Source organism: Ipomoea triloba, chromosome 9 (assembly GCF_003576645.1).
Source record: "Ipomoea triloba cultivar NCNSP0323 chromosome 9, ASM357664v1".
NCBI lineage: Eukaryota > Viridiplantae > Streptophyta > Magnoliopsida > Solanales > Convolvulaceae > Ipomoea > Ipomoea triloba.
In genome coordinates this window covers 7,746,983-7,758,799 of record NC_044924.1, presented here as the reverse complement: position 1 = coordinate 7,758,799, position 11,817 = coordinate 7,746,983, and the positions used below count along the sequence as shown (strand labels likewise).

The 11,817-nt window shown below is 37.5% G+C and overlaps 2 protein-coding genes across 3 annotated transcripts in view; one reads left to right on the top strand and one right to left on the bottom strand.

Annotated features, from left to right (window-relative positions):
* Positions 1–3,131: 3,131 nt before the first annotated feature.
* LOC116030505 (phosphatidylinositol 4-phosphate 5-kinase 6-like) lies at positions 3,132–6,810 on the top strand. The gene is made up of 9 exons (XM_031272764.1): positions 3,132–3,307; positions 3,482–4,557; positions 4,807–4,974; positions 5,062–5,227; positions 5,363–5,479; positions 5,573–5,766; positions 5,867–6,000; positions 6,076–6,139; positions 6,224–6,810. The coding sequence occupies exons 1-9, from the start codon at positions 3,167–3,169 to the stop codon at positions 6,525–6,527; spliced, it is 2,364 nt and encodes a 787-aa protein (XP_031128624.1). The 5' UTR covers positions 3,132–3,166; the 3' UTR covers positions 6,528–6,810.
* Positions 6,811–8,334: 1,524 nt separating this feature from the next.
* LOC116031029 (protein SMG7) overlaps positions 8,335–11,817 on the bottom strand; it is a 7,695-nt gene continuing 4,212 nt past the window's right edge. Inside the window, exons 5-8 of one of the 2 annotated variants that reach the window (XM_031273459.1) lie at positions 11,464–11,693; positions 9,418–11,381; positions 9,182–9,322; positions 8,335–8,896 (exon numbers count right to left, since the gene is read on the bottom strand). In XM_031273459.1, coding sequence (XP_031129319.1) covers positions 9,440–11,381; positions 11,464–11,693 — 2,172 coding nt within the window. In that variant the 3' untranslated portion in view covers positions 8,335–8,896; positions 9,182–9,322; positions 9,418–9,439. The remainder of the gene's footprint in view (positions 8,897–9,181; positions 9,323–9,417; positions 11,382–11,463; positions 11,694–11,817) is intronic. The other variant, XM_031273460.1, reaches the window with a different exon arrangement.

Genomic DNA, 11,817 nt, shown 5'->3' with positions numbered 1-11,817 from the left:
CGACAGCAAAGAAACAGGGTTCGATCCAATCTTTATGTCTTTTTTTTCGTCACTCAATTTCTGGTCTCCTACTCCCCTGAATTATAATTTTTGTCTACCGGGGTGCCACTATAGTCTATAGTACGTAACAAAACAAAATTATAATTTGTTTCGAAAGAAACAAAATTATAATTACTTTTGATTGCTCAATAATTGACAGCTATACTATATGACGTATTAATAATTATCTTTATATATCTTTAATTATATGACGAATTTTAATTTTAATATAATGTATTAATATTGAGTATTGATTTTTGCGCATCACGCATAAAATATATTAGTATGTGTATATATATATGTGTGTGTGTGAGAGAGAGAAAGATTTGATTTATTGTTTGTAGCGATGCTGAGTAGATGGAATTAATTAATTTGGGTCTAAATAAATTAAACTAACTTTGATATGAAATAGTAATAAGACAACAAACACAATGAAGAAATAGGACAATGACATTGCTAGAAGATTTCTTGGATGAATGTTTGTCTATTACAAGATTAGTAATGAGAGAACAAATCATGTCCTAACCAAGACAAGGACTAATTATATAAACTAATCTACCTAACAAATCCCCTAAATAGGGTGGTCCTTGAGATTAGGTCAAGACTTGATCGCCCTCGCCTAGGCTTTGGAGACGAACTATAGAGGTTGATCTTGATGGCGGGCCCTCACCCCCACTTGGGCAGTCCTTATTTGAGCCCCTCCTACTTGACCATTTCTTCTTGGGTTGGACTCAATATATCCATCATTAGTAAAATATAATTTAATTATGTTCATAAAATTTGTAGAAATTTATGTATGTAATATCAAAATATAAACATTATACAAAAATGTTGAATAAAATTTTTAAATAATATTAATAAAATATGATAATAATTAATTGTTATGGGTGATTGTACAATAATATTTAGGTTGTGAATGTGGTGAAATGTACCATTTGAGCTATATTCTAAATGTAGTTCATGTAGAAGTTAAATGCCATATAGAGGTGACAACGAAGTGGATTTGAGCAGATTAGGGGTGAATTCACGTCCAATTCGCTAAAGGTGAATTTTACAATTCTCATTCGCATTCACATTCGCTAGGGTGCAATCCAATATGATTTGATCCGTTAATAGCGGATTTGACCAATTGGATGCGGATAGGATGATGAATTTTAAGTTTAAACAATAAAATAAACTACAATACAAGATTTCAATTCAAGCAAGTATTCAAAAATCAAAATCACAATTATTTTTCAAGCATCCCATTAAAAAGAAAAACCAAATATCAAATTTTAAAATACAAATAATTAATTTTTTTTTTCGATCAGGGGGACGTGGGATACCAGGGGAAGACATAAGGATTAATTATTTTCCCTAACTCTACGAACGCAAGTAACACGGGCCAAGTCGTTAAGATAGACCTCCTCACTGTTCAAAGGGCTAAACTGAAAGGTTACCCAGTTCGTTTGCTGAAAGGTCCCAAGAAACGCTAGAGAGTCCGCAACCATGTTCTGTTCTCTATAGATCCAACGTATAGTGATGTTCCATTCTTTCTCTAACCACCGTTAGTTGGATCTCCTCAATGACCTCTCTGCTAGGAGCCCAAAGCACCGTTCCGGCTTGAATTCACTCCATAATCTTCTTCGCATCAGACTGAATTTCCACATCCCTGATGCCCTTGTCCGAAGCCCATTGCAAGCTTTTAAGAATCGCAGTAGCTTCGGTAGCTTCCGGTGTGCTGACCTCCAGGTTGCCTGAAAACCACCGAGCCAGCAGCCCTTATCATCTCTTAGCACAAACAAACCTAAATTACAAATATGTATTCATCTTCAACGCAATATTAAACTTGTGATTGTGGCACTGTGAAAAGTAACAAATCTTACTTACAGAATGAAGGAGGAAAGTAAGAAATGACAATTCAGAAAGAGAGACCTAAAATCATATACTAAGTATAGAAAAGTTAAAAATTAAAATATAATTGATCAAATTAAATTATAATTTTAGATTTGAACTACAAACGCGGTAGGATACTTAACAATGGACTACTAGGCTATATATATAGCCGATTCGATATAGTGAATTTTGATAAGTCACCTCCACATTCAATCTACTAGTGGTGGTTTCCATTAAATAGATCTATATCCCATTCACTTTAAGTGAATGCGGGTGGAATGGGAGTTGATTTTTAGCAGATTCTTACTCACACCTAGAATTAATGATGCTCACTACAATAGTTATCGCGACATGTACTGTGTGTTAGAATTATTTGAAACAATCAAAAATATATTGATGAGATTGTTGAGACAAATTATTTGACATTAGTACAATCTTTGAAAATATTTTAACCCCAAGCTAAGCCATCTAGGGCCTTCTGAAGCACCCAAAAAAAAGTACAGAAATCTTTTTACTATATTGTCATTCTCTAAAATTGTTAAGTTCTTAAGTCATTATCAAGTAGTTGCAACAATTGCTAAACTTGTTTGTAAACAAATTTATAAATTATAATTATATAAATTGTTGTATTATCAAAGTTAGTTTTTTTCTTAATATTTATAAATGATATAAATTTGTTTTCAAAAAAAATAATAAATGATATAAATTTTGACGTTGTTATTTTAAATTTATTTTTAATATTTGTAAATATATACGGATCGGAGTAATATATATTTCATGCATCACAGTGATGAATTACTAGTTAATTTATACAATCAAAATAGAAGATGCAATAGTATGTTAATTTAGAATTACTGGAAATCAATTGTGATCTCATGAGTCATGAGGCTTAGAGTTATGATAATAAAAAAATGGAGTGAAATAAAATAAAACAGAAATTATTTTTTTTTTAAAAAAAAAGATGAGAAATGATGTGAATGCTCCTCCATTGCATATTCCGGAGAGATAGGAGGTGGAGAAGGCGAAGTAGTCGGGGAGAGACAAAGAAAAAATGGAAGACAGGAGTGTTTTTCTGCCTTCTGCATGGCTGTACGTAGTTGAACAATGCAGATTAAGCTAAATAAAAAAAGAAATAAATAAATTAAACTTTATTATCCACAGGGTAGGTTGTTGAAAATTTCATCAGCCAAAACAAATAATCACAACCATTTCCAATTAAGAAGATCATAGAAAGGAAATCTATGTCATCAACATGAAGGCGTGGGAGGCAACGGTGAGGAAGACGCAGGCCGTGGCCAGGAGACGCGCCCACACCATCTTCGGCACTTATGGCGCCGCCACTGTCGAGGAATTGAACGACGATGATCAAGATGTTGACAATGTCAACGAGGCGGTACGTTATTTAGTTTTAGTTTATATATTTAGGAAAACACATAATTTTTTTTCTTTTTAATAAATTGATTGACACACTGTTCTAATAACATACATACATATATGAATGAAAATGTTTCTTTTTAATAAATTGATTGACCCCACTAGTAATAACATGAGCTTACCTGGCGGCCAGGTTATGCATACGACGACGGGAGAGGTGTATCACGCCGATAAGTTTCTGACGAACGGCGATTACTACACGGGGCAGTGGGCGGACGAGGCTCCCCACGGGACGGGCAAGTACTGGTGGACGGACGGGTGCATGTACGTCGGAGAATGGTTTCGCGGGAAGCCGATGGGGAGGGGGACGTTCAGCTGGCCGTCGGGGGCGGTGTACGACGGCAATTTCAAGAGCGGGTATTTGGACGGGGAGGGGACCTACACGGGGCCCAACGGCGACACCTTCAGGGGGTCATGGGTGATGAACATGAGGCATGGATTGGGGGTGAAGGAATACACCAACGGCGACAGCTACAACGGCGAGTGGAGCCGGGGATTGCAGGAAGGGCAGGGGAGGTACACCTGGAAAAACGGGAATTACTACGTCGGAGAATGGAAGAACGGCAAGATTTCCGGGAGAGGGAATATGTATTGGGCGAATGGGAACATGTACGAAGGGTTTTGGGAAGACGGATGGCCTAGAGGCAACGGGACTTATAGATGGGCCGATGGGAGTTACTACGTCGGAACCTGGAACAAAGAATCCGGCGAACACACCGGAACTCACCACCCAGCACCCAATTCAGAAGGGAATGAAGAGAATAGTGACAATGACAACAGCAACAACAATCATCCGGAATGGAATCCCACCGACGTTTATACCCTGGAATTAAAGGAATGCAAAGTTTGCCCCATAGACAAAATCTCGGTTTTCCCATCCCAAAAGCTGGCGGATTGGAAAACCGCAAAAACAGGGGATAACGCGACGAGGCAGAGGAGAATGTCGGCGGATGGGAGACTGGATGCCGCTGTGGATAAGGAGTTCGCCGGAATGCGGTTGTCGGATTGTTCAGGAACGCCTACCAGTATTTTCTGTGCGCCGGACGACACATTCGTGGGGTTGCAGCCGCCGCCGGACGAGGGTAGCGCCGGCGGGTTTATAAGAGGGAGCCCTCTCAGGATTCCCAAGATTGTAAAGAAGCAGGGAGAGACAATCTCTAAAGGCCACAAGAGTTATGAACTCATGCTCAATTTGCAGATAGGCATCAAGTGAGACAATATTATTATTATTATAATATATACGTTGTTCTAATTTCTAAATTTGAACCCCAAATTCAAACCCTACCCTGGAACATGTCCCAGTGATCTGAGTGCTTGCTTAGTTTATTTCTCATGATCTTATCCCCGGGCAGGGCCACATTCAGGCTTTCACCCCTGAGCTATGCCCGGGGCTATATGTTTTAATTTCTTGAAACGAAAATATGTGTGTGATATATTGGAATGAATGTGTATATATAGGTATTCTGTTGGGAAGCTTGGTGCTGCAACATCATTAGATCTGAAGGCAGCAGCCTTTGATCCAAAGGAGAAGTTTTGGTCTAAGATTTCACCTGATGGAACAAAAAGTGTGTTGCCATTTCAGTCCTGTGAGTTTAGATGGAAGGATTACTGTCCTAAGGTTTTCAGGTATGCTCCAATTCAATTCAAGTAGATGGATTTATTAGGGATTGGCAGGTTTTGATATATGATGCTAATATGTATACTATAAAACAGGGCATTAAGGTTGTTGTTTAAGGTGGAACCAGATGACTACATCAACTCCATCTGTGGGAATGATGCTCTGAGGGAGCTGTCCTCTCCTGGGAAAAGTGGAAGCTTTTTCTACCTCACAAATGATGATCGTTACATGATCAAAACAATGAAGAAGGCTGAAGTGAAAGTGAGATTTGGATCTAATTAATTAATTAATTCCTATATGTATACAAATAAAATAAAACCTGCAGGCTGGGCAGCTGCTTTAATAATTTCATTTCTTGAATTTTCATGTGGTGGATGGTGCTTATATATTCTATAGGTGCTAATAAGGATGCTAAATGCGTATTATAATCATGTTCTTGACTTTGATAACACCCTTATCACCAAATACTTTGGATTGCATTGTCTAAAGCTAAACGGACCGGCTCAGAAGAAGGTAAAAACTTAATTGGTCTTCAATTCAGATCATTCATTATATATATTTTCCATTATAACATGCATTATATTTGTTGATGGATGGTGGGTTTAGGTGCGGTTTGTGATAATGGGGAATCTGTTCCACACGGACTACACGATTCACAGGCGATTCGACCTGAAAGGATCAACATTCGGGCGGTTGACAGACAAGCCAGAATCTGAGATTGATTCAACCACAACTCTCAAAGACCTTGATCTCAACTTCATTTTCAGGTTACAAAAGCAATGGTTTCAAGAATTCCAAAGGTAATAACATAATTATATTATATTGCATTTTGTTTGTTTCTCAGAATTGAAAGCAAGGAAAGTAACAGAATTGTTAGTTGTGGCGGCTGCATATATGCAGGCAAGTAGACAAGGACTGTGACTTGCTCGAGCAAGAGAGAATCATGGACTACAGCCTTCTGGTTGGTGTTCATTTCAAAGAAGCATCAACCAATGAAGACAATGCAACACCTTCTGGGTCCCATTCCCCAACAGGTTAGTTAGTTAGCTAGTTAGTTACTAACACCTCAAACAAGAAACTCATTTCCACTAGTTGGATATATCTATCAGCTGCAGATAGTGGCGCCTCGGATTCTGAATCTCGAGCAGATATGGATAAGTCTCTTCAAGAAAGGTACATACCTAGGCTAAAACATCAATATTAGCTCTGATATGCTCTGATCTCAAAGAAAGAAAATTAAAAAGATTGATGATGCAGGAGAGGGATAATAAAACTGGGGATAAACCTGCCTGCAAGAGTGGAGAGAACAGAGAGGAAAAACGAAGCTGGAGAAATGCAGCTAATAGGAGAGCCAACAGGCGAATGCTACGACGTAATCCTGTTCTTTAGTATCATAGACATCCTTCAAGACTATGATATCACCAAGAAGCTTGAGCATGCTTACAAGTCCATCCAATATGATCCAAACTCCATCTCAGCCGTCGATCCCAAGGCTTACTCCAGGCGCTTTCGCGATTATATCTTCAAAGCCTTTGCAGAGGACACAGCTAAGGATAGCTAGCTTAATTGCCTTACTGTTACTTTGAAGCCTGGAGGATTATATTATATTGGAGGAAGCAAATTAGTCTGCATTCCCCCCACCATATTCTTTTCTTTTGCTTCAATTCTCTTTTTTGTTGTTTTTGTACTTAGTCCATATTGAATCAGAGGCTTGATTATTAATCGAGCACCATTTTTGATTATGTAATACTTGAGAGCAGATAGAGCTTTAAAAGCTCTCATCTTTCATTAACTGTACGTATAATTAAACTAGTCCTAAACCACTACTGCACTTTCATATTTAATTTTGTCATTCCATCTTAAATTTTCATTTATGAAATTAATCTTTTAAGAAACCTTGTGAAATTACTCTAAAAATGCTCCCTCAAACTTGTATGAGTCAAAATTAAGTGACAAACAAGATATGGGGATCAATGTGGAGAACATTATATTGTGATTAAGACATTTGTTTCAATATAATATTGAACATTATAGTATTTGTTAGATTGGAAGGTAGATACACCATTTGGCTCACAAGATTCACTTAATTATTAATTGGAATATGATTTTAACATCATTTCAGTATTATTATTCTACTATAAAAACTCATAACTCTCCATTATCCATTGTGAATATAATGCCATTATTCCATTATATATTATCCTCTTATGTGAACTACAGTATATATTCGTGATTGTCTCGTCATGAATGTTACATTCTCTTCACCATAAAAGACTCTATAATCAATGATGAAAAATAAAGACACTCACAAATTCTATATATCTATTATAAACTTTACCTAATTATATTAGTCCCAATTTTACAATGTACGGTGTACTTACCCTACCTAAAGTATAAGGAAATGTGATTTCACTTCAACCAACAAAAATTAAAAAAAAAAATTAAAAATTTTCATTTTTTTTAAAACACAAATTATGATTTTAATCCTTTAAATCTTCACATTAAAATCATTTCGCCTTATTAAATTTGTATAATTTATTTTATATTTTATTTTTATTGAATGCATAAATACCAATCTATGATTGAAATAGTTGCATGGGTATCAATAATCATGTATGGGCATAACTGACATTTGTTAAGCTAAGCTAGGTTCAGTTGTGATATAATTATCAACCTGACTATAATGCTAGTAGGGGAATCATTAGTGAATCTTTATGTGGATATTAAGCATGCTTGGCTTGATTTTGGAGTAAACCCCATAATATGAATAATGAAGGTAGCGTATGAGGAAAGTAAATGATACACATCATTCATTTTCTGTGTGATGAAAATCATGAGCCCTAAGTTAATCTGAAAGGTTACAAAAAAAAAAAAAAACAAATTTCTTTTTATAGAAATAGAGCCATTCGTGTAAAGAGATTATAAATTGCCATTGATGAAATCAAGGTAAATGCTATATCATATTAAATTGAATGAATTACTTAATTGATTTTTTTTTCCTTTTGGTTTCTTTTGATCGATAAAGTCACAAATTGAATCATTTTATATTGCAGTCACTTATGGATAATCACGAGTATTATTATTTAAAAACAATTAATAAACTAAAAGTTGCCGAAAGTTCATATAAAGTTGTATTTTAAGTTTTTAACTTATACGCAATCCCTTCCGACCCTCCCCTCAAATCCTCAATAAAGAAAATGAATGATAAAGACTTCCCTTGGAATCAAAAACCTATCTCAAAATTCTAAAGAAAATGTGTAAAAAGCCTTACAACAAAGGGCATCGGCAATTCGGCATGACTTAACTAATCTTGCTTACTGCCTGTTGGTACTGGAGAAACGGCAAAGGGGAGAATAGGCATTTTAATATTATTGTGGACAGGCAGGCATTCAACATAAAAACAAAAGCACCAAACAAAGTTCAGATACGTAATGTAATTAGCATAGCATAGCTTAGTGAAAAACACCAACAAAAAGAAAAAAACAGTAGTCTAAACAATAGTAGTAGTAGTATGTATATATTGCCACCAAGAGGCAATACATCAACCAGTAAAAGTTGAAATATAAAATGCGTCCATGATCGCATATTTATTGGCATCCATGATTTTTTTTAATCCTTCCACATAATCTCTGTATCAAAGCTCTCATCAGATAACAGCAGACATGGGAACTGCCAGACACATATATAGTGTATAAACAGTTCAAATTGCCCATCGATGCATTGCATGTAGCACACCTATCAGCTAGGTAGATTTTCTGGAACTTCCTTCCATCCCGACTCCCAACCAGCTATCCATCAAAATCTCATATGATCCCTTGTGCATAACAATTCAACCAGGTAAAGGCTCATAAATTTCAAAGTTACCAATTCCTGTACCCTATTGATGCCACAACCTCCACTCATCCAGTCTGGAAAGCTTGGCACAAGCTGCTGCATGTTATCCAAACCACAACAATCATATATGAGCACACAACTATGTTATACAAAACTGCCCAGACCCAATATATACCCCTCCAAAATTCCTGTTCACATATTTTTGCAAGTACCTTTTTTTTTAAAAGTTAATAGTCAGTTTCAAATCATGGCACAATTAACAGGATTTGCAACAGGATCTGGAAACAGAAAGGGAGAACCACTATTTCTCCGTGCACCTATGGATGGAAAAGGGGAAGGAAACAAGTCGCAATCAAATGTACACATTAAGAAAACGCATACCTCTTCAACAGCAAGTGCCTGCAACAATCTCAGACCATCCATGCAGCATAAAAAACCTTAATAACATTGCCCAAACTGCAAACATGATGGTTGAACTTCATAGCAATGGACCATTGGACATTCACCACAGTAAGTACAAAACTGCAAGAAGGTAGGTAGGCATAGTTCATAACAGAAGAATAGGACATTCACAATTGATAAGGCACTGAAAAGACCAAAGGAAATGTTGAGTTTACCATCTAAAATTCCATATTCGTCTCACACGAAGAAACGACCTTCCCACAGAGACTGCCCCTGATACTGCTGAGGCAGTGCAACAGTCTGTTGATTTCCTCTCTGAAGTTGTTGCTGTTGTTCCTGATATAGTTTCATTTGTTCGGACATCTGAAAGTCTGGCCAGCCTTTCTGGTTGTCAGCCTGGACATACAGTGGTGATACTTGTTTCCCAGGGAAAGGAAAGCTAGCCATCCCCATAGAGTTGCTGCAGTTGGGAGGTTGACTTGCCTGCACTGATTGATTAATAGTACTGTATCCTGAGCTTTGGTTTGTTGAAGGTAACTGATAGCCATCAAGCCAACTATAGTCATCCATTGGGAGAGCATGTGCATTTTCATTCTTCAAGGTCATGGCTGAGGATGAGTCATCCATGACTTTAGGAGGAACAGAACCAAATCCAGGAGGTGGACCCCTGTGTCTAATAGGTCGACTTACTGGATTTTTCTTTGAGCCAGTAGAGATGATGGATGAAGACTTCACTGCCATGCAATCCAAACCAGCTACTGAAATTGAATTTAACTTTGATGGAACACAAACCTCAGAAAACTGGATGGGAATATTATCAGCAGTAGTAAAATTAAGTGACTGTGGAAAGGGGACTGAATATGCAGCAGTCTGCATTAGTCCAGAATGATCCTGCATCTCAGACTTAGCAGACCCATTTTCCATTAAATTCAAGTGGGCCAATCCATTGGTAACACTGCTTTGTTCCGACGACCATATAGAAGAACTTGGTTGGATTGATGACACATAATGGGTATTGTTATTAACAACACTGGTAGGCAGCCTTAAGCTAGGATTGAAACCATTTTGCATAAGCAATCCATCAAGTCCAGATGAAAACACTCCCATATCAATTCCTAAATCAACCCCCGACACATTAACAGCAGGAAGAGGTGCGTTCACGGTTGTAACACTAGATACTGGAACATGTGAAGTAATCATATTTGAAGAGAATCCATCCATATGTTTCTCATTTATGGATGGCTTAAACACAATCACCTCATCTTCTTCTTCACCTTCTATGAACAACTGTGGTTTAGGGGACAAGGCTCCGAGAACCATTTGTCCTCCAACCGGATTCTCTTGTTCAACTCCACTCAATGTGGGATCTTCCAAAGTGCTACTAAGCCAATAATCATCAGAAATTTGTGGCTTAGTGCCAATAACAAACTTCTTTGCTTTCGTATCAAAGTAAACTCCATCTCCTCCTACTCTAACCACACTAGCAAGAGCCTTACCAGCCCCTACAAGCCTCTGGATTCTCGCTTTTCTTTCTTTACTGCCAACATCACCACCCAATGAATGCTTCCTTGAGAAGTCAAGTATAAGCTGTGCAGGAACAAGAGGAAGAAATCCTCTAAGTTCAAAGTCCTCAGGCAATGCAAGACGATTGGCAGTCTCAGCTTCATCATACTTGCTCATATTGAAGAAACATGTTTCATCCTCATCTTCATCAACAAACTTTGACCCACTTGATAGCAGCTTATTTAAAAAGGTGATGCAATTGTTCCAGAAAAAGGATCTAGCATTTGCTTGTGTTTCTTCTGGCTCATTACCTACAGCAATATCTTCATGGCAGGCTAACCATTCTACGAAAATCATAACACCTGGCAGTAGGAAGCTTGCTGAGGGGTCATTTAATTGACCACACCTCTCAACCACATGACCCATAAACTCAAAAACAGCAGTATACGCATTCTGTAGAAGAACTGAGCGCTGAAGAATCTCAGCATATGACTGATTTTCAGCTTCCCTATTCACATTGTACACAGTGAATATAAGGATAGCAACAAGCCTAACTACTGCAAGCCTGCAGTCAGCAGCATCTGAACCAAAACTGTACTTCTCATCCGGTCCAGAAGAAAGAAGCTCAAGTAAATCATTTTTAACCACTGAAAGCACTTCTCCAAATGTCTCCAAGCTGGTGAGAGATGGTAATAAAAAAAATTAAAAAATATGGCCACAGAATAAAATAGTCATTGATAATGAACTGATGAATATACCTTGTGCGTGTAAACAGAACGCCATTTAATCGGACAAATCTTGTGCTGAAAATTTTGAAAATATCGGATATACTTGATGCTCTTTCCTTAACTGGATTGGCTTCAACCCTTTCTTCTTTTTGTGGAAATCTTGCATCTCCCTTACCTCTTCCTTTCCCAGATACACGTGCAGGTGCAACTTTGACAGAGGATTTAGCATCTCCCAAAAGCTGCGAATAGTTCTGTCGATTCTGCCAAAATTTAAATCACGTGACTTTGCAATCAATAACATGAGTGACCATTCTCTAATAAATATGCAGCATTAAAATATCATTCATATCATTTTGGGGGGGGGGGGGGGGGGGGGGGCGAATA

Excerpts from the sequence above, each read along its gene's own strand:
- LOC116030505 (XM_031272764.1), top strand. The coding sequence starts at position 3,167 with ATGAAGGCGTGGGAGGCAACGGTGAGGAAGACGCAGGCCGTGGCCAGG. Across the intron at positions 5,480-5,572 it reads ACGGACCGGCTCAGAAGAAG|GTGCGGTTTGTGATAATGGG; the intron begins GTAAAAACTTAA and ends TGGTGGGTTTAG. Across the intron at positions 6,140-6,223 it reads GATAAGTCTCTTCAAGAAAG|GAGAGGGATAATAAAACTGG; the intron begins GTACATACCTAG and ends TTGATGATGCAG.